Source organism: Mercenaria mercenaria, chromosome 19 (assembly GCF_021730395.1).
Source record: "Mercenaria mercenaria strain notata chromosome 19, MADL_Memer_1, whole genome shotgun sequence".
In the NCBI taxonomy this organism is placed as follows: domain Eukaryota; kingdom Metazoa; phylum Mollusca; class Bivalvia; order Venerida; family Veneridae; genus Mercenaria; species Mercenaria mercenaria.
The window spans coordinates 25,358,504-25,381,203 of record NC_069379.1 but is presented as its reverse complement, the minus strand read 5'-3'; the positions used below and the strand labels follow the sequence as shown (position 1 = coordinate 25,381,203).

The 22,700-nt window shown below is 35.6% G+C and overlaps 1 protein-coding gene across 11 annotated transcripts in view; it reads right to left on the bottom strand.

Annotated features, from left to right (window-relative positions):
* Window positions 1–1,512: 1,512 nt before the first annotated feature.
* LOC123542107 (intermembrane lipid transfer protein VPS13A-like) overlaps window positions 1,513–22,700 on the bottom strand; it is a 227,438-nt gene continuing 206,250 nt past the window's right edge. For all 11 annotated transcript variants that reach the window (XM_053531671.1, XM_053531674.1, XM_053531680.1 and 8 more), the window contains 5 exons: window positions 22,034–22,203; window positions 19,997–20,111; window positions 19,215–19,309; window positions 10,695–10,896; window positions 1,513–8,129 (listed from right to left, as the gene is read on the bottom strand). In XM_053531671.1, coding sequence (XP_053387646.1) covers window positions 8,085–8,129; window positions 10,695–10,896; window positions 19,215–19,309; window positions 19,997–20,111; window positions 22,034–22,203 — 627 coding nt within the window. In that variant the 3' untranslated portion in view covers window positions 1,513–8,084. The remainder of the gene's footprint in view (window positions 8,130–10,694; window positions 10,897–19,214; window positions 19,310–19,996; window positions 20,112–22,033; window positions 22,204–22,700) is intronic.

Sequence of the window (22,700 nt, the reverse complement as noted above, 5' to 3'; positions counted from 1 at the left end):
AAAGTTATAGACCAGACAGGAAAAAAATCCTATTGACCTTTGATCTCAAAGTGTGACCTTGACCTTTAAGCTAGCGTTCTGGGTGCTGCGCACGACATGTCGTCTCATCATGGGGAACATTTATGCCAAGTAATATTGTAATCCCTTGATGGATGACAGAGTTCTAGACCGGACAGGAAAAAAACCCTATTGACATTTGGCCTCTAATTGTGACCTTGACCTTTGAGGTAGGGGTCCGGGTTTTGCGCATGACACATTGTCTTATTATGGGGAACATTTGTGCCAAGTAATATCAAAATCCCTTCATGGATGAAAGAGTTATGGACCGGACACAAAATTGCGGATGGACGGAATGACGGACCGGACAGGAAAAAAGCCCTATTGACCTTTGACCCTCAATTGTGACCTTGACCTTTGAGCAAGGGGTCCTGGATTTGCTCATGACACGTCGTCTCATCATGGGGAACATCTGTGCCAAGTGATACTGAAATCCCTTAATGAATGACAGAGTTATGGACCGGACATGAAACAGACTCTGTTCATGCCATGTTAACATTTGACTGCTAAGTGTGACCTTGACCTTTGAGCTAGGGGTCTGAAAGTTGTGCATGACACATCGTCTTATTATGAGGTACAACTGTGCTAAGTGATATTAAAATCCCTTCATGGATGGGAGAGTTATGGACCGGACAGGAAAAAAGGCCTGTTGACCTTTGACCTCCAATTGTGACCTTGACCTTTGAGCTAGGGGTCCGGGTTTTGTGCATGACACGTCGTCTCATCATGGGGAACATTTGTGCCAAGTAATATTAAAATCCCTTCATGGATGAAAGAGTTATGGACCGGACACGAAACTGCGGACGGACGGAATGACGGAAAAGCGCATTCCTATAGTCCCCGAAACTGGTTTTCAACCAGTAGGGGACTAACAAGCTTTTCCTTTGATTTGACCTGGTGACCTAGTTTTTGACCCCAGATGATCCAATATCACACTTGTCAAAGATTTTATTGAGAGTAACATTCTGAAGAAGTTTCATTAAGATCGGGCCTAAATTGCGACTTCTATAGTGTTAACAAGCTTTTCCTTTGATTTGACCTGGTGACCTAGTTTTTGACCCTAGATGACCCAATATCCAACTCGTCCAAGATATTATTGGGGGCAACATTCTGACCAAATTTCATTAAGATTGGGCCAAAATTGTGACCTCTAGAGTGTTAACAGTCAAATTGTTGACGACGGACACAGGGTGATCACAAAAGCTCACCTTTGAACACATCGTGCTCAGGTGAGCTAAAAAGAACAATCCTAGAAAAACAAGTACTGGTGTCAAATAAGAAGGCGTGGTTGTGACCCAAGTTTGGCACAAACCCAAAACCACTGCAGGTGGTGCGGCCGACACCTTTACCATTAGACCACCATTGCGTTCAATGGAGAATTCTTACAAGACATGTCGGTCAAGATTTCAGAGATTCAGGACAATCAGAGATATTAGGCAATAACAACAAAGACAGTTTATGCATTATATTTAATATACAGAGAAGCATAACAAAAGTAAACTTAACAAATACTTAGAAATAAAATAGAAAATAAAATAGAACTACACTATAAAATTCATATACAAAAAGCATCTATGAAAAAGTAACCTAGGAAAGAATGTAAGGAAGGAAAATTGTTGCACTATTCTACCGCAAGACTAACTGGTATCACATGAAGAAATAATTCAATGGAAAATATCATACACTTAGTATACTTCGGTTTATATCAAAGGTTTCACACACCTGGCACTTGAATATATTCCTCATACTGCTCATATTACCATGCACAATATTTAACTTGTATTTATTCATCTTTTAACCCACATCTGATAATATACATACGTCCAAAGCTGAATATATATATTCACTTACACATTTACTTTCCAAGGAAATCAAAATTATATTAGGTCATCCCAGCAAAATTTCAGTTGAAAAGACTTTCCCAAATCATCCAAAGAAAATAACCCTTATTTTATACCAGTGATGAAGCAAACAAAGCAGAAAGCAAGGCACTGCCCAAATCCCAAAAACTAATGCAATAGTAAACCTCTTTTCTATAACTGCAAGGCCCAAAATTTGCTAAGGCATTTTTCAAAAACAATTTCTTATATCTTATTCTTCTAAATAAGCTTTCTACAGGAGGAAGGAAAAAATACAAAAATAATCTACAGGTGATAGTTGAAATCCAATGATTTTACTGAATTTATTCCTAAAACGAACTAGTTTTATAAACAGATAATTAGTCAGCCTAGATACTTAAAATTCTCTATAAACACTATGAACTGTGATGTAACAATTCTTTTAAACTAAATTTTTTTTTGTTAAGTACATTTGAAAATTTTATTACTAGAAGCATGGATTAAAATAACACTTTACATAACTATGAATATTATCATATTACTTGAAGCATGATCTTTGAAACAACTTTTTGTGTTTTGACATCAATGATATTCTATTGCCACGAGTCAAAGACAAAGATTTACCATACACACAATCATATGAATCTGTGACAGTCAAAACAAATATTGCTGACAATAATAAAGCATATAGAACAACAAGCAGTATATTTGAACAATACCAATATATACTACATCCAATAGTTACAATCATTAAACTGACACTTGAAATAAGTCTATAAACATTGGGGAAAAGTCTATTAACATTTGGAAAAAGTCTATAAACATTGGGGAATAGCCAATAAACATTAGGGAAAAGTTTATAAACATTGAGGAATAGGCTATAAACATTGGGGAATATATAAACATTGCAGAAAATTCTATTAACATTGGGGAAGTGTCTGGGAATTTGAGCAATACAGATATAAATGGCATTGTACTGTTTATCATTTTGTCATTTCTAAGGCTAAGAAATAACACAAATGTATAATTTATGAGCCAGCAAGCAAGGACAGAGTGTACAACATATATGATATGACTATTGCTGCTTAAATCATAATTACATATAAAATTATTACACATAATTTGCCATACACCAACAATATAAAGTTGACACACTAATAAAACATCAAGAACTTATCAAACTCAATTAATATTTTGACAGATTTAGGTCAAACTTGGAAGCAAGGCATTCTATTTGACAGCAAAAGGTCATAGGTGCAATTTTAAAAATAAAACAAATGGCTGACCTTACTCAGACTATGTTAAAAATTGTGTAACCCAGTTTTTAAAGTAAAAAATTGAACAAGAGCTATATTTGACATGGCCATCACCCTGTTACAGCAAATGTTTCCTGTAAATAAGTGGAAACATTTTGAAATAATGTGCATACCAGAAGCAAGCCTGTTATAAGTCTACTGCCTTCAATATGTTTACAAGAGTTACAATTTACCCACACTGTCATTCTTTAACTATTCTTCACCACAATCCTGAAGTTCAAATAAATCCTTTCACCAGTTTCAAAAAATAAAATATAAAAATAAGCAAAACAGAGTTAAGGTTCCTGTACACTATACTTCATTTCAATGTCATATGTTTTTGTGAGAAGTTGTAATCCCTTAAATAGTTTTAGATCAAAAACACAAATGGAAAAAAATACAATACAAGCTAATGACCTTTCAGAACCAAATACTGGTACTAAAATGACCTTTAAGTACCACATTCCTGTATATAATGTATTATATATACAAGCTATTAAACATTCATTCACAAAAGAAGTCAAACACTTGTAAAACACTAAAAAGCATTTTTGCGACACTATAAATTTACATCCCATAAATTTTACAGACTATATTTTATTTACTTCAGTTATCAACAATAACATCCAAACTTTTAAAGATTCCCATAGTATGTACACAAACTGCTCTCAAGGCATCTATACTTTCTCTCAATGTACATGTATCTATTCTAACTTTTCTGATTGTGTGTAAATTAGTTTTTCTCCATGTTTTAAGCGGTATTCATTTCTTATATATAACTTCCCTCAAAGTACAAATATATACTAGCTTCTCTTGCTGTATTTACACTAACCTCTCAAATTACTCATACTAACCTTTCTATGTATTTTATACTCCCCTCTCACTTAACTCATACTAACATCTCAATATACATGTACTTACACTAATCTCTTAGTGTACTCACACTATCCTCTGTGTACTTACACTAATCTCTCAATGTATTTATACACTAACTTCACTCACTGCTTCTTTCAATGTTTTATATACAAACATACCTGGTAAGTATTACACCTGGTAGCACAAACTTAACTATTCAATATGACTTTGATATGATACACAGAAGATTAAAGCAAACAGTTTTTTTGTCAATACAGTACAATTTTTAACATTAAGGATTTCCAAATAAAATTCTCTGAAAATAAACTGATTTACACATTTCAAAAAGTTTAATTCATTGTACTATTTGATAGTTCATTGAGTATTTAACACAATCCTGAGTGACTATATCTAACATTATTACACACCTGGACTCAGTGACTATATATCTAACAAAATAACACTGGACCTTTCTGGCAAGCATATTTTTAAAAATCAACATCACTTTGTAAGGCTAAAGTTCAAAAATCTCCCTAACAAATAACATCATAACATCTAAATTTCAATGTATACTAATACAACAGCAACCACATATAAACACAAAATTAACAAATATTCTTACCACACTTTTTTCTTTGTGTACTGTTAAACACTGCGAAAAATATGTGCATATACGGGAGTATACGGTCCCGTATATGTCTAATATACGAATATCATATAAAAGGTATCTTTCCTGAAAGTATGATCAAAACCTACGTCTTAAACATGCTTTTGGACCTTGACAATCCCTAACTTTGAATACTGGCATAAACTGTTGAAACGTATTTATGCTAAGTATGAATGAACGGATCCATGTGAGAAAAACATGAATGTCCAATTAAAGAATACGGGATTCCCGTATATGGAATGTTCCATATACGGGAAAAATGTTTCCGTATATGCCCGTATATTAAGAGTATACGGAATGCATACACTCCCGTATACGGAACCATTTTCAGCAGTGAAAGGTCAATGTTAAAAATATCCCCAAAAAGTAAACAAATCAAAATTTTATATTATTTTTAAGTCAACATCCTTTACAAGAGAACAACAAATTTAAAAGGAGAAATGAGGGATTTCCAATAGAAAACACTGATCAAGAAAGGTAATTATAACAATCCAGCCAAGAGAATGACAGGTGACCATCATAGACAGGTGGACACTTCTGACAGGTGACCATTATAGACAGGTGGCCTCTACTGACAGGCGATCTTAATGGACAGGCAACCATTACAAACAAGTGGCCACTATAAACAGGCTATCAATATAGACAAACGACCATTTATAAACAGATGGTCACCACAGACAGGTGGCCACAATAGACATGTGATCTCTATAGAAAACTGTCAACTGTGGAAAGGTGACTGCTATAGACAAGTATCCATTGGGACAATGATCTATTGAAAAAGTGTAAATGATATTAGACAGGTACATATTATATGTCTTTATAGAAAGGTTAAACACACTGTAAATGTTAAAATGGGAAACAGCACATGTGGTCTTTAGAGCCGGGTGGTCTTTAATACAGGTCTGACTGTATATACAAAGTTCATTTTGAAAGGGATACCTAACAGTCATACCCTTAACTAGCTGTTAGTAGCAGGGTCACAAAAATCAATAAAATAAAGCATACATGAAATAAATTAAAATGTCTCCTATACAGGGTTCATACAGCCAGACTGACAAAAAATTCAAGGGGTTTTCAAGGAGTTTTCAAAGACTTCTATTACGTTTTCAAGGATAAGCAAAAAATTGAACAAGCACTTATTACACACGAAATGACTGGCTTACAATTGGTGAACACTTCTTACATCCAAAATGACTATCACGTGATATAAGTTTTTCTATAAAGTTCCAATTTGCAATTGATCAACACTTTATCACACACAAAATGACTGGTAAACAATTGATCAACACTTCTTACATCAACAGCGACTTATCATGTCATATAAGATCAAGTTTTAGGTGCCTCTGGCTGCTGGGGGCGAAGGTGGATAGTAAACACATCAAGAGTGGCCGTGGGTGACCTTCGATCAGGTACATTTTTCTTGTGCTTCTCAGACTTGACTGCGATTTCAGCGCCAAATCACCCATTGAACTAATGTCAATAACTTTGTTACAATATTTTGCACATGGCTTTCTGTTTGTTTTCGTGCTCGACCAGCCATGGATAGGATACAAGCCACTTTTTGTTGAAAATACATGACATTTTCTTCAATATCGGTAACGGAAATGGTGTCCGTAATTTTTACACGTCGTAATTTTCCTAGTCCCAGTCTTTTTAAAACCCGTATCGTACGGTACACATAGGTTATGTAGACATAAAACATGGCGATGCATACATATAACAAAGCGTCTTTTACGATCTATTTTTATTAAGCTGACCAAAATTTCTGAAGAAGGAAATTCAAGGACTTTTATCATAAAATCAAGCACTTTTCAAGCAGTTTTCAAGGCAAGAAACGAATTCAAGGAGTTTTAAGGAGGTTTTTGCAAATTCAAGCACTTTTCATGTAGCAGCTTGAAATTCAAGGAGTTTTCAAGTCTGTGCGAACCCTGCTATAATAATAACGTCATGGTAAAAAATACTTTATTTGAAACTCGTTATCTTGAATTCCAAGAGATCCAGCACTTTACTTCGAGATAGCCGAAATTGGACTTTAAATGATATTTTGTGCATGTGTTTTTTGGGGGACAGGACTTGAACATGTCTTCGAGATAGCCGGAATTTTGAGATAGGTGACCTCAAGATATTGAATTCAACTATATATAATTTATATTTGGGTACAATAAGAATTAATGGTTGAAAGCCATAACGAAGTAAGAGAAAACTTGCTTTTGAACTATTTCTAACACTTTGCTTCTAGCCCAATATGACAAGTCTGTGGAACTATTTCTAACACTTTGCTTCTAGCCCTATATGACCAGTCTGTGGAACTATTTCTAACACTTTGCTTCTAGCCCTATATGACTAGTCTGTGGCAAAAAATATTACTATCAACACCTATTTCATTTTTAATGTACAGAGTGTAGCAGTTTTCCTGGATTTAACCCTTATATGAGACAGATTATGTAAGAATACACTGTGTAAATAAAATGACTATTAAAGTTACATGGTAAACAATTATACATATATAATATAAACAAGCTTTATCAATGCACTAAATGTGATATAAACATACTAAAATAACATTTAACATCAAAAAGAATTAGGAACAGTGGACACACCATAATTATAGTGTATTTCACAGATTAAAACAGATAATTATTTTTTTTTACAAATTTTCCAATGTGTATAAATAGATTACACAGCAGTGTATAAATAGATCATATAGCAGTTTAGCAAAGAGGAAGATAAAGAAGCCAAGCAGTAGAAGAGTCATTGAACATTCTGCAAGTATAAAACCCTAACAAGCTAACCCTTACCCACAGAATACTACAACATTTCTAAAAGCATTTTAACTAAACTTAGGAAACATGAATTTAAGCAAGCACAAAATATACCATTTTATACCCCATTAAGAGAATTCAAAAATAAGTGATCAAAAGACATTAAAATCTTTAACTGATAGTCTAACAATGTATATAGGTGAAACTTAATTTCCACTTTCACTACATAAAACTGGTAAAGTAAGTCAATCTCATTTGACTGTTCAATTCTGAAGTTCTATATCTGAACATAAAATAAGCTCATTCAATCTTACCATAATCATAAAAGCACCCAATTTAAACTTTTTGCCAATTTGTTCTAAACTATATTAAGTGTTCATGAAGTGCACAACACATACATATATCTATTGCTGAATGTAAAATCTTTCACTGCTCAATTTTACATTTTTTTTGCCTTCTTTCAAGATAAAATTCATTTCAATAGATTTTGTTATATTGTCTGTATCAGCAGTAGCATGGTTATCTACGTGTGCAACATTGTGGACGTTACTTCTTGTAGTAGCATGGTTATATACATGTGCAACATTGTGGACGTTACTTCTTGTAGAGATTATTTGGCAGCGTCCCAAGCTTCTGATATCTTCCCTATTATATACTGAAACAAAAAACATATAATTGTAAGCGGTGACAGTTTACTGTTTTTCAGAACAAGAGGACCATGATGGTCCTGAATCGCTCACCTGTCCCAACATAACCAGTTTTGAACTGAGTATGACGTAGTTTTTTTTCTATTATTTGACATAGTGACCTAGTTTTTGAGCTCATGTGACCCAGTTTTGAATCTGACCTAGATATCATCAAGATGAACATTCAGACCAACTTTCATACAGATCCCATGAAAAATATGGCCTCTAGAGAGGTCACAAGGTTTTTTCATTATTTGACCTACTGACCTAGTATTGATGGCACGTGACCCAGTTTCAAACTTGACCTAGATATCATCAAGATGAACATTCTGACCAATTTTCATGAAGATCCACTCAAAAGTATGGCCTCTAGAGAGGTCACAAGCTTTTTCTATTTTTAGACCTAATGACCTAGTTTTTGACCGCAGCTGACCCAGTTTCGAAACTGATCTAGATATAATCAAGATGAACATTCAGACCAACTTTCATACAGATCCCATGAAAAATATGGCCTCTAGAGAGGTCACAATGTTTTTTCATTATTTGACCTACTGACCTAGTTATTGACGGCACGTGACCCAGTTTCGAACCTGACCTAGACATCATCAAGATGAACATTCTGATCAATTTTCATGAAGATCCATTCAAAAGTATGGCCTCTAGAGAGGTCACAAGGTTTTTCTATTATTTGACCTACTGACCTAGTTTTTGAAGGCACGTGACCCAGTTTCGAACTTGACCTAGACATCATCAAGATGAACATTTTGACCAAATTTCATGAAGATCATGTGAAAAATATGGCCTCTAGAGAGGTCACAAGGTTTTTCTATTTTTAGACCTACTGACCTAGTTTTTGACTGCACGTGACCCAGTTTCGAACCTAACCTAGATATCATCAAGATGAACATTCTGACCAACTTTCATAAAGATCCCATGAAAAATATGGCTTCTAGAGAGGTCACAAGGTTTTTTTATTATTTGACCTACTGACCTAGTTATTGATGGCACGTGACCCAGTTTCAAACTTGACCTAGATATCATCAAGGTGAACATTCTGACCAATTTTCATGAAGATCCATTCAAAAGTATGACCTCTACAGAGGTCACAAGGTTTTTCTATTTTTAGACCTAATGACCTAGTTTTTGCCCGCAGCTGACCCAGTTTCGAACTTGACCTAGATATCATCAGGATGAATATTCAGACCAACTTTCATACAGATCCCATGAAAAATATGGCCTCTAGAGAGGTCACAAGGTTTTTCTATTATTTGACCTACTGACCTTGTTTTTGAAGGCACGTGACCCAGTTTCGAACTTGACCTAGATATCATCAAGATGAACATTCTGACCAATTTTCATGAAGATCTCATGAAAAATATGGCCTCTAGAGAGGTCACAAGGTTTTTCTATTTTTAGACCTACTGACCTAGTTTTTGACCGCACGTGACCCAGTTTCGAACTTGACCTAGATATCATCAAGATGAACATTCTGACCAACTTTCATAAAGATCCCATGAAAAATGTGACCTCTAGAGAGGTCACAAGCAAAAGTTTACGCACGGACGCACGGACGGACGACGGACGCTGCGCGATCACAAAAGCTCACACTGTCACTTTGTGACATGTGAGCTAAAAAAAAAACATACAAAAGTTGTTATATACTGTAATAACAAACTAATTACCGTGAACTTGTTTAATTCCGTGAGCATATTTTGTATCTTAAAATGTTGACTATTTTGTAAGGGGCTTTAAACAGAAGTTATACGACAAGATAGATACAAATTATGGGCTACTGCTTCATCATTGACTTACGAGTCAGCACCCAAAGTCAAATTGTTACTTTAGTCTAGCAAACTGGTGTTAAACATAGATCAGTTATATATTTCATGAATTACATAATGAGTCACAAACAAAATGCTATATATCTATCATACTACAGATTATAGCACCATTTCTTCATAGTATAACCCTCAAAATTCAAAGATTAAATAAAGATAGGAACTAGAGCTGCTTTTGAGAAAAACGCATGTCTCCTACATCTGCCTAATCATCTAAATAGTAAGTAAGTCTTTATATACTGTTTACTCACTACAAATATACCTTTGAAGAGCAAAAAGGCTGATTTTGGGTAATTCAAGGGCCATAATTCTGAAGTGCCTAGGCCGATTTGGCTAGTTATCTAATTTGGACTCCTATACTACTAGAGTGCATGCACATTCATCAAACCAAAAGGATCCATATACTACTCATGAACTACTAGAGTGCACATTCATGAATGCGTCTAAAATCTGAGCATTTTTCAGTAATTCAAGGGCCATAATTCTGAAGTGCCTGGGCCGATTTGACTAGTTATCGAACTTGGCCGTGGACTTATGGTCAAACATATTTTGTTCAAGTTTGGTAAAGATCGGATGAGAAATGTTCGACTTAGAGTGTGGACAAGCTTTGTGACAGACAGACAGACATACAGACAGGAGTAAATCAATATATCTCCCACACCACTGTGTGATGGGAGACATTGTAACTTTTCTTACCTCGACAGTTTTCTTATCTTGTATATGGATCTCTTTCTTTGAGCTAGATCCTCCAAACAGAAATTTCTTCTCTTTCTCCTTTAGGACAAGCTCAAAACCTTTAGCTGTTGCCTTTGGTTTTTCTTTCAGTTCAGACCACATGTACGTAAACTCACAATTCCATTGGCCAAAAATTTCTCCACGACTTGCAAATATTACTCTCCTGAAAACAAAGATAAACCTTGATTAATCATAAAATTACATATTGTGAAGGGCAAGGAGAAAATATACAGCAATATGAAGCATTTTATTTTAGAATTGGAAAATTAAGTTGTCTTCTTTCCTACTGTAGTATGAACAACTTAAGAATGGCTGCTAGAGATGATTTTGGAAGTCAAACGTTCTGTCCTGAAGAAGAGGGGACAGGCATTAGTTCTATGATGCTGTCCTTGATACCAAAAGAAACTACTTTACACTGTTCTTCAAACATCCATGAACTGTTTTTACATTGATTCTGTTACTGTACGGCCATATGTAACTTGTTAACAATGCAAGACAAAATTTAGTGGACTTACTCAACCTAAACAACAAATATCAATGATTTGAAAGACTATTATGCCAATCTTCACTTTACTGTCATCATGTGTATGAAATTTCATTAGAATCCTTCCAAAATTGTGGAGAAAGTTTTATAAAAAGGGTTATAAAAATGAATATTCCTCTACAGCAATAATTTTTTAAGCATCTCTGCAGAGCATTGAACTTAACCTAGATATGATCAAGGCAATCATTCTGACCAAATTTCATGAAGATCAATTGAAAAATACAGTCTCAATAGCATACACAAGGTTTTTCTTTGATTTGACCTAGAAACCTAGTTTATGACCCCAGATGACCCATATATGAACTCCATCTAGATTTCACCAAAGCAATCATTCTGACCAAATTTCATGAATATCAGTTGAAAAATACAGCCTCTATCGTATACACAAGCTAAATGTTGACAGACAGATGCCGGACATCGAGCGATCACAAAAAAGAGCTGTCCCTAAGACAGCCAATGCTTGACTATTTAAATTGTTGTCCCCAAAGCAGGAATATTACCCTAAATGTTAAAATATCTATAGAGTTTTAATCCAGTATTTGCATTAGTTTTGGAGAGAGTAACTTACATGCAAAACTTTAACCTGAAGTTTTTAAGTTCAAAAGAGGACATCATTTTGCAAAACACATGTCAAAGTTATGGGACTTGGTTCCATGACCTAGTTTTATAAACCTGAAGAAAAAGGTGAAGTTTCAATTCAATATTTGCATTAGTTTTTGAGATAGTAACTTGTATGTAAAACTTTAAGTAAACCAGGATTTTCTAAGTCCAAAAGGAGCAAAATTTTGCCAAAGTGCATGTCAGAGTTATGGGACTTAATGCTATCATCTAGTTTATAATGCTGAAAACACATGTGAAGTTTAAATTTAATATCTGCATTAGTTCTGGAGATAGTAACTTGCATGCAAAACTTTAACCAGGATTATCAAAGTCCAAAAGAGGGCATAATTTGCCAAAAATATATGTCACAGTTTTGGGACTTGATGCAGTGAGGTGGTTATTGACCTAGAAAAAGAAAAAATATTTTTCAAAGCTATATGCTTTTAAACAAGGCAGTCTGAAGGACAGCTAAATTCCCCGCCACTGCTATGGACAGTGAAAGGGTAAACCTTTGATTTTAGCTGTGGCCTTGACCTTGAACTGACATGGCTGACTCATGAATTCTGCACAACGTCTTGATGAGGTGATCATTTGACCAAAGTTTCATGAAAATCCTTCAAGGGGTTTAGGAGATACAGAGCTGAAACCTTTGACCTTCAGTTGTGACCTTGACCTTGAGTTGACATGGCTGACTCGTGAGTTCTTGATGAGGTGATCATTTGACCCAAGTTTGATGAAAATCCTTCAAGGGGTTAAGGAGATACAGAGTGGACACCAAATGGAAGGCTCAAACCTTCGACCCTTAGTTGTGACCTTGACCTTGAGCTGGCATGGTTGACTAATAATTTCTGCACATCGTTCTGATGAGGTAATCATTTGAACCAAGTTTTATAAAATTCCTTCAAGGGGTTTAGGAGATATAGAGCGGACACGAAATGGAAGGCTCAAACCTTTGACCTTCAGTTGTGACCTTGACCTTGAGCTGACATGGCTGACTCACAAGTTCTGCACATCGTTTTGATGAGGTGATCATTTGACCCAAATTTGATGAAAATCCTGCAAGGGGTTTAGGAGATATAAAGCAGACACAAAATGGGAGGCTCAAACCTTTGACCCTAAGTTGTGACCTTGACCTTGAGCCGGCATGACTGACTTATGGGTTCTGCACATCGTCTTGATGAGGTGATCATTTGACCCAAGTTTTATAAAATTCCTTCAAGGGGTTTAGGAGATATAGAGCGGACACAAAATGGCAGGCTCAAACCTTTGACCTTGAGTTGTGACCTTGACCTTGAACCGACAAGGTTGACTCATGGGTTCTGCACATCGTCTTGATGAGGTGATCACTTGACCCAAGTTTCATGAAAATCCTTCAAGGGGTTTAGGAGATATGGACCGGACACGATTTTGTTACGGACGGAAGGACGGACGCAGACCATTCCTATAATCCCTCCGCCACGGCGGGGGATTAATGATAGCTGTATATACTTGCATGCAAACCAAGGTGTGACACAGACTTTTGACTCTGACGCCTGGGTGAGTAGAATAGCACACACTTTTCTTCAAATAGAAGAGCTCATAAATTACCATTAACATAGGGCATTACATAATAATTTACACTTAGCAAGAAATTATTTAAACAGAAAGAAATTGTCATAACAAAATCAAAACAAGCAAATTCGATGAATTGGTATCCCCCGCCGAAAGGGTCTGTGGTGAGGAATGGCAAAACAAGAGCTGTCCATAAGACAGCCAAGCTCGACTATTCGAAATATTGTCACAGAAGCAAAAAAAAAAGGAAATTAATTACCCAAAATTTAAAATCAAAAGAGTTTTAAGTTCAAAAGGGACATATCAGAGTTATGGGACTTGATGCTATCAACTAGTTTTATAACCCCGAAGAAACATGGTAAGTTTCAATTCAATATCTGCATTAGTTTTTGGGGATAGTAACTTGCATGTAAAACTTTAACCAGAATTTTCTAAGTCCAAAAGGGGGCATAATTTGCCAAAATACATGTTAAGAGTTATGGAAATTGACCCAGTGAGTAGTAATGATCTAGAAAAAGAATAATAAGTTCCAAATCTATATGCCTTTAGTATTAGCTGTATGTACTTGCACGCAAAACTTTAACCAGAATTATCAAAGTCCAAAAGGGGGCATAATTTGGCCAAAATACATGCCAGAGTTATGGGACTTGACCCAGTGAGGTAGGTAACTGATTAGAAAAAGAAAAAATAGTTTCAAATCTATATGCCTTTTAGTAATAGCTGTATGTACTTGCACGCAAAACTTTAACCAGAATTTCTTAAGTCCAAAAGGGGGCATTAATTTTGGCCAAATACATGCCGAGTTATGGAACTTGACCCAGTGAGTAGGTAATTGATCTAGAAAAAAGAAAAAATAAAGTTTACAATCTATATGCCTTTTAGTAATAGCTGTATGTACTTGCACGCAAAATTTAACCCAGAATTTTCTAAAGTCCAAAGGGGGGATAATTTGGCCAAAATGAAGGTCAGAGTTATGGACCTTGTGCTATCACTAGTTTTAATAACCCCGAGACACATGTGAAGTTTCAATTCAATATCTGCATTAGTTTGGAGATATAACTTGCATGTAAAAACTTCAACCAGAATTTTCTAAGTCCAAACAGGGGGCATACATTTGCTCAAAATACATGTTAGTTATGGAACTTGACCCAGTGAGTTGTAATTGACCTAGAAAAAAGAAAAAAATAAGTTTCAAAGCTATATGCCTTAAATGATAGCTGTATGTACTTGCATGCAAAAACTTAACCAAGGTGTGACCCGACGCCGACGCCGACGCCAGGGGGAGAGTAGAAATAGCTAGACTATTCTTCGAATGTCCGAGCTAAAAATATATCCAGCAAAAAGTTAAGGATGTTAAAGAAGCAAATAATTTCATTAGTCAAAATCAATTTAACAGGGAAAACAAATGTTTTATTTAGAGTACATAATAAATGTTATATACTTTGATCTGTGACTAAAGAATTTTTTGAATGGGATATGAGCTTACTGTATTAAGCTTGCTTTTAAAATTAAATGCATTAATTGAAATTTCAAGTAGGGGGAATGGTACAACTTGCATTTGAAAAATATTCATGGAAGGTTTGAAAAAAATCTAAAATATGGCATGAAAAAAAAAAAAAATTTTAGGGGGGGTGGAGGGGTAGGGAGGGGCGAGGGGGTGTGACCAAGGCAAGTTGGGTGACAGTTGAGGTGAATAACTTCACATTTAAAATAAATGTTTAGGGAAAAGAAATGAAGAAAAATTTAATGAAATCTGCCAAATGGGAAGTTTTTTTATGCACAAATATGTGGATTTTTAGACAATTAAAGGGCAATAACTCTGAAGTTACAAAAGAAATCTGTATGAAATTGTGTGTGCAAAACCACATTATAGTGCTCTAAGTTCTGTTTAAGTTTCACAGTTCTAGGTCAAATATATCAAAAGTTTATGATGCAGAAATTGCCATATTTGAAGTACCCTATATAGTTAACACTAGAAATTCTAAGGGTAATAACTCTGGTGTTATTTGGGCAATCTGACTGAAACTTGATGGGCCCCATAACCTCATAGCGGTGAACAAGGTATATGCGTTTTGGTTGATGAAAATATCAAAATAATGAACAATTTTTTTTTTTTTTTTTTTTTTTTTTTTTTTTTTTTTTGGGGGGGGGGGGGGGGGGGGGGGGGGGGGGGGGGGTCAGAAGGGGGAGGGGGTGTGATCAAGGTAAGGGGGTGACCAGGTGTGGGTACACAAGTTCACATGTTTACAATAAATGTTCATGGAAAAGAATGAAAGAAATTTAATGAAATTCTACCAAATGGTAAGTTTGTTATGTACAAACATGTGGATTTTTATACAATTAAAGGGCAATAACTCTTAATTTACAAAATAAATCTGAACGAAATTGTGTGTACACAACCACATTATGGTGATCTAAAGTCTGTTTAAGTTTCATAGTTTTAGGTCAAATATATCAAAAGTTATGATGCAGAAATTGCCATATTTATAGTACCCTATATATAGTTTACACTAGAAACTTCTAAGGGCCATAACTCGTTACTAGGGCAATCTGACTGAAACTTGGCGGGCCGCAAAAACTCATTGTGGTGAACACGTATGTGAAGTTTTATACAAGAGGACCATGATGGTCCTGATTCGCTCACCTGTCCCCACATGACCCAGTTTTGAACTGAGTATGACGTTGTTTTTTCTATTATTTGACACAGTGACCTAGTTTTTGAGCTCATGTGACCCAGTTTTGAACCTGACCTAGATATCATCAAGATAAAAATTCTGACCAATTTTCATGAAGATCCATTGAAAAATATGGCCTCTAGTGAGGTCACAAGGTTTTTTTATTATTTGACCTACTGACCTAATTATTGACGACATGTGACCCAGTTTCGAATTTGATCTAGATATCATCCAGGTGAACATTCTGACTATTTTTGATGAAGATCCATTCAAAAGTATGGCCTCTAGAGAGGTCACAAGGTTTTTCTGTTTTTAGACCTACTGACCTAGTTTTTGACCACAGTTGACCCAGTTTCGAACTTGAACTAGATATCATCAAGATGAACATTCAGACCAACTTTCATATAGATCCCATGAAAAATATGGCCTCTAGAGAGGTCACAAGGTTTTTCTATTTTTAGACCTACTGACCTAGTTTTTGATCACAGTTGACCCAGTTTCGATCTTGACCTAGATATCATCAAGATGAACATTCAGACCAACTTTCATACAGATCCTATGAAAAATATGGCCTCTAGAGAGGTCACAAGGTTTTTTTTATTATTTGACCTACTGACCTAGTTTTTGAGGGCACGTGACCCACTTTCGAACTTGACCTAGATATCATCAAGGTGAACATTCTGACCAACTTTCATGAAGATCCATTGAAAAGTATGGCCTCTAGAGAGGTCACAAGCTTTTTCTATTTTTAGACCTACTGACCTAGTTTTGGACCGCATGTGACCCAGTTTCGTACTTGACCTATATATCATCAAGATGAACTTTCAGACCAACTTTCATACAGATCCCATGAAAAATATGGCCTCTAGAGAGGTCACAAGGTTTTTTATTATTTGACCTACTGTCCTAGTTTTTGATGGCACATGACCCAGTTTCGAACTTGACCTAGATATCATCCAGATGAACATTCTGACTTTCATGAAGATCCATTGAAAAGTATGGCCTCTAGAGAGGTCACAAGGTTTTTCTATTCTTAGACCTACTGACCTAGTTTTGGACCGCACGTGACCCAGTTTCAAACCTGACCTAGATATCATCCAGATGAACATTCTGACTTTCATGAAGATCCATTGAAAAGTATGGCCTCTAGAGAGGTCACAAGGTTTTTCTATTCTTAGACCTACTGACCTAGTTTTGGACCGCACGTGACCCAGTTTCAAACCTGACCTAGATATCATCAAGATGAACATTCTGACCAACTTTCATAAAGATCTCATGAAAAATGTGACCTCTAAAGTGGTCACAAGCAAAAGTTTACTCACGCACGGAAGGACGCACGCACGGACAACGGATGACGGACGCTGCGCGATCACGAAAGCTCACCTTGTCACAAAGTGACATGTGAGCTAATAAATATTCCCAACCATTTCCTAGATATGGCTCCGGACGGACGGACGGAAGGACAACGCCAAAACTATATCCCTCCGACTTTCGTCGGGGGATAACAAGAGCTGTCACAGGAGACAGCGTGCTCGACTATTTCGATGCTGGATAGTGAAACTGGGCACATCTGAGGAAACTGGAGCTGTCACTGAGTGTTTATTAACTCCAATGGTGAATGAAGATATTGCACAATTGCCTGAGTCTGTGTCAAAAACATTAAGTAAAAGAGAGGTACAGAAAAGGCGTATCAAAACACTAAATAAGTATCACCTAAGCAAAAAGGGGGCATAATTAATAAAATATTGGTGCAACAGTTATGCATCTTGTGTCATATGATGTGGGTGATAATGTGGAACAACTACTTCAAGTTTGAATCAAATGCATTTAATAATAACTGAGATATAGTGAAAATGTATCAAAATTAACCTTTAATTCTAAGTAAAAGGGGGCATAATTCATGAAAAATTGGTGCCAGAGTTATGCATCTTGTGTCAAATGATGTGGGTGATGATGTTGAACAACTATTTTAAGTTTGAATCAAATCCATTCTGTAATAACAGTGATAGAGTGAAAGTGCATTAAAACTTTAACCTGAAATTCTAAGTAAAAAGGGGGAATAATTCATGAAAAATTGGTGCCAGAGTTATGCATCCTGTGTCAAATGATGTGGGTGATGATGTTGAACAACTATTTTAAGCCTGAATCAAATCCATTCAGTAATAACAGTGATAGAGCGAAAGTGCATTAACCTGAAATTCTAAGCAAAAAGGGGGAATAATTCATGAAAAATTGGCGCCAGAGTTATGCACTTTGTGTCATATGGCATAGGTGATGATGCTGAACAACTATTTTAGTTTGAATCAAATCCATTCAGTAAAAACAGAGATAGAGTGAAAGTGCATCAAAACTTTAACCTGAAATTCCCAGTAAAATGGGGGAATAATTCATGAAAAATTTGCGCCAGAGTTATGCATCTTGTGTCATATGATGTGGGTGATGATGTTGAACAATTATTTTAAGTTTGAATCAAATCCATTCAGTAATAACAGAGATAGAGCGAAAGTGCATTAACCTGAAATTCTAAGCAAAAAGGGGGAATAATTCATGAAAAATTGGCGCCAGAGTTATGCACTTTGTGTCATATGGCATCGGTGATGATGCTGAACAACTATTTTAGTTTGAATCAAATCCATTCAGTAAAAACAGAGATAGAGTGAAAGTGCATCAAAACTTTAACCTGAAATTCCAAGTAAAAAGGGGGAAATTCATGAAAAATTTGCGCCAGAGTTATGCATCTTGTGTCATATGATGTGGGTGATGATGTTGAACAATTATTTTAAGTTTGAATCAAATCCATTCAGTAATAACAGAGATAGAGTGAAAGTGCATCAAAACTTTAACCTTAAAAACTAAGTGGAAAGGGGAGATAAATCAGGAAATATTGGTGCCAGAGTTATGGCCCTTATACAAGATGATGTGGGTGATGATGAGGAATAACTATTTTAAGTTTGAATCAAATCCATCAAGTAATTACAGAGATAAGTTGAAAAAAGCGAAAGTGTAAGAAAACTTTAACCAAGGTGGGGACGCGGAAAGACGCTGACGCGGGGTCGAGTAGGATAGCTCTCCTTATACTTCGTATAGTCGAGCTAATAGTAAGTGACATACTTGTTTGTAACCAAGAAGACATTTTTCTGATCTTTAGTCACTACAGTATGAGCTACATAGTCATCTGTCTTGAAGTATTTGCCTTTCTCCGTTTCCTGAAAATGAAAGTGCATTTAGTTTTTGTTTGTTTTTGATGTGTATACCCATTCAGGGCATTATTGCAGGCATGGGCGGCACCCGAGTAAAACTGCTGACCTGTAAACCAACTGGATGGCCTCACTTCAAAGAATTCCATACTCTAAGCAAAGTTACAAACAAAAGTGTTGAGGGTTAAATGATTCAAACTCTGCTACTTTAACCATGCAGCCGTGGAAACCCAGATGACAATGTATTTATAAATCAACATACAAATATATGTGTTCGCTTAGTACACCTTCCCTACTCTTCCATAAATCTACATCATTTATACTTAGCTAACATTTCGAATGATTACCATTTTAGTATAATAGACAACTGCATAAATCATTTCAGGTTAGATGCAAGATTAAAACTCTGCCACACTTGCTTCAAACATACAGAATAGCATCTAGCAGACACAAAGTATACTTATCTATTTATGACAGAAAATATTTGTGACTAAAGTTGTTTAAAATAAGTCTCTGATTATGTTTAAATTCAGCTTTAAAGTCTTACAGCATATTTTCAAACACAAATGGTAAAGATTTTAAGTTTTCAGACCTGTATAAACCTTACTGTACTTTACCATACATTATCATCACCATACACAGGCAACAGAAAGGAACAAAATATATCTTCACATGAAATGACAAATTTTCCTTTACCATTAATATTGCAAAACCCGCAGCCTCGGCCTCATTGTAAGGTCTGATCACATGATCTTTATGGAACCTCCGTGGTGGACGTAAACGATGAATTTCTCCAACATTTTCTGCTATCCTGAAATATTTTTAAAAAATCTTATAGATTAATGCATAATCCTTAGCATTAAAGTTAAGAAACAGTTTCATATTTTGACTTGCAATTTGTCAGATGGTGGTTGTACTGACCAGACACTAAACGCTTAGTGCCAATATGACTGCAAGAGGACTATTAATAAGATATGAAGTCACCCGATTACTTTTTATTTTTCAATTCCATATAAATACCTGAATCCGATAAAGGCACTAATTTTTTGTACTAGCCCTTATATTGATAGGTTATTAAATATGTATTGGGAAATATGCACAAGTTCTGCAGCGGAAATTTTGCTAATCTTCAGGAGCGTAAGATTCTTCCCAATGCAAAGATAATAACCTTTTTATTACATACTTACCTACATGTATAAATGTAAGGTAAATATTATGAATTTGTTCAATAGCCTGAATTGTCAATGCTGAAATAAATAAAACAATTAACGCAACCACACATTTAATTAGGTCACTCACCCGATATGACATTCAGGCATCAGTACCACTTTTACTGAACAGGGAACGAAAATGAATATGTAATAATTTCATTTTCTCCCGTTTTTTCTCATAAATTACTGACTCAGGTGAGTTTGGTATTTACCCAATCCTTTTCATATGATGTGCACAATTGATTTAATAGTGGGTTCAAAATTGTATTACTAAATAATATTTATAGGTTATTACATTTGTATCGACAAATATGCACAAGTTCTGTGCACACCCTCATATGAAATTCAGACAGCAATATGGAACAAGAGCTTCACCAAGCCAGGAAATATATGCCTGAACGGTAATATCAGAGGAGGACAGAAGCAAAATTTAAAGAAGAAGCAAAATAATTTTTTGGCATGTGGTGGTGCGGGTGGGTGACATATTACTACAATACTAAAGGACAAGAAGCTAAATGAAAAGTGGAGTGTGGGGGACTTGCAATGTAAATTGTTGCAGTCTGTATCAACACCTGCCTATATTCCAAGTTTTAAGTCAATACCTTTAATAGATTTTATGTTATGCTCTTGATCTTTGACCTATCACCCTGGTTCATGCACTCTGCACAGCGCCTCATCACCACCTAACTACGTCCTATGTTTGATCTTAAACGGCTATAAGTTATGCATTGGACAGGAAACAAAACAGACAAATTTGATCTTTTAGCTCAATTTGTGACACCTTGTCCTCTGACCTACAGACCTGGACTACTTGTGGTCTCATCGCCGTCTACCATCATTCCAAGTTTAAAGTCAACACCTTGCATGGTTATTTAATTATACTCTGGACACAAAATATGATGGACAATTTTGACCTCTGAGCTAAATTTGTGACCTTGACCTTTGACCTACATAGCCATTCAAAAACTCTGCACATCATCTTATTGCCGTCTTCTTATATGCCAAGTTTAATGTCAATACCTTTAATGGTTATAAAGTTATGCTCCGGACACAACATGATGAAAAGACAGACAGACATATGCGCCATCACATACCTCTCATTTTTCCAAAACAGGCGTTTCTACATTTCTGGTTCCATTGTAACTTAATGGAGAGTAAAAGTGAGTATGTAATAATTTTTTACATTCAAAGCTGTTCAATAACATTATTATAATCCATATTATTTTAAAAAGATTTACTTGAGTTAAGAGAATTATCTCTCATTTTAGACAGACAATTTTTATATTCAACTCTTATTTTCATCAACACTTGAAAAAGAGTACTGAATAAAATTATATAAAATTCATTTTTAAAAATCCTACTAAATATGTCACTGAGCTATGTTACAGACGTGTGTGCATGTTTCATTAAAAAATCACAATCAACAGGTACAGCAAACTAATAGCTGATAGCAAGTTCAAAGTATTAAATCTTTGAAATATTAAATTGCAAAACAGACTTATAACACAAGAGCATATTTAACCTTTTGATTCCTTCAAATGAGCTACTGGCAAAGTCAACAACTCCACTTGTAGGCCTTGTTACCACGCCAACCAGCCCCTTTCCAACACCCTTAAAGAATCCCTCAACACCTTCTTTCTTTGCTCCTTCTATTGGCTTTCTAACAATTCCAGTAACGCCATCAAACACACCCTGAAAAAAGAGTGTCATTATGACCCTGGATCGCTCACCCGAGTAATATGAGCTACATGATTCAAATGTCAAACTGATGCTAAAATATTAAGAAAGTAGGTCAGTAGGTCACATTCATGGTCACTGAAAGTCAGTTTTAAGATGGGTGTGCAAAACTTGGTAAGGACCATTAAATGATGCCACATACCATATATCAAAGCCCTAGCTACTGTGGTTTTAGACAAGAAGATTTTAAAAGTTTTTCCTTTCAGTTGCCATGGCAACCAGAGTTCTGTATGGAACTAATTTCTTTGACTAATTTTTAATGAGGATCATGCAAGGAACATTCCTGTGAAGTGTCATCAAAATTGGACAGGTGGTTTAGGCTGGGAGGTGTTGACAGACGTCGTATGACGCTGGACAGTCACTGACCACAAAAGCTCACCCTTGAGCACTTCGTGCTCAGGTGAGCTAACAAATTAAACATTCATTTTAATCTTAAGTATAGGGGTGCTCCT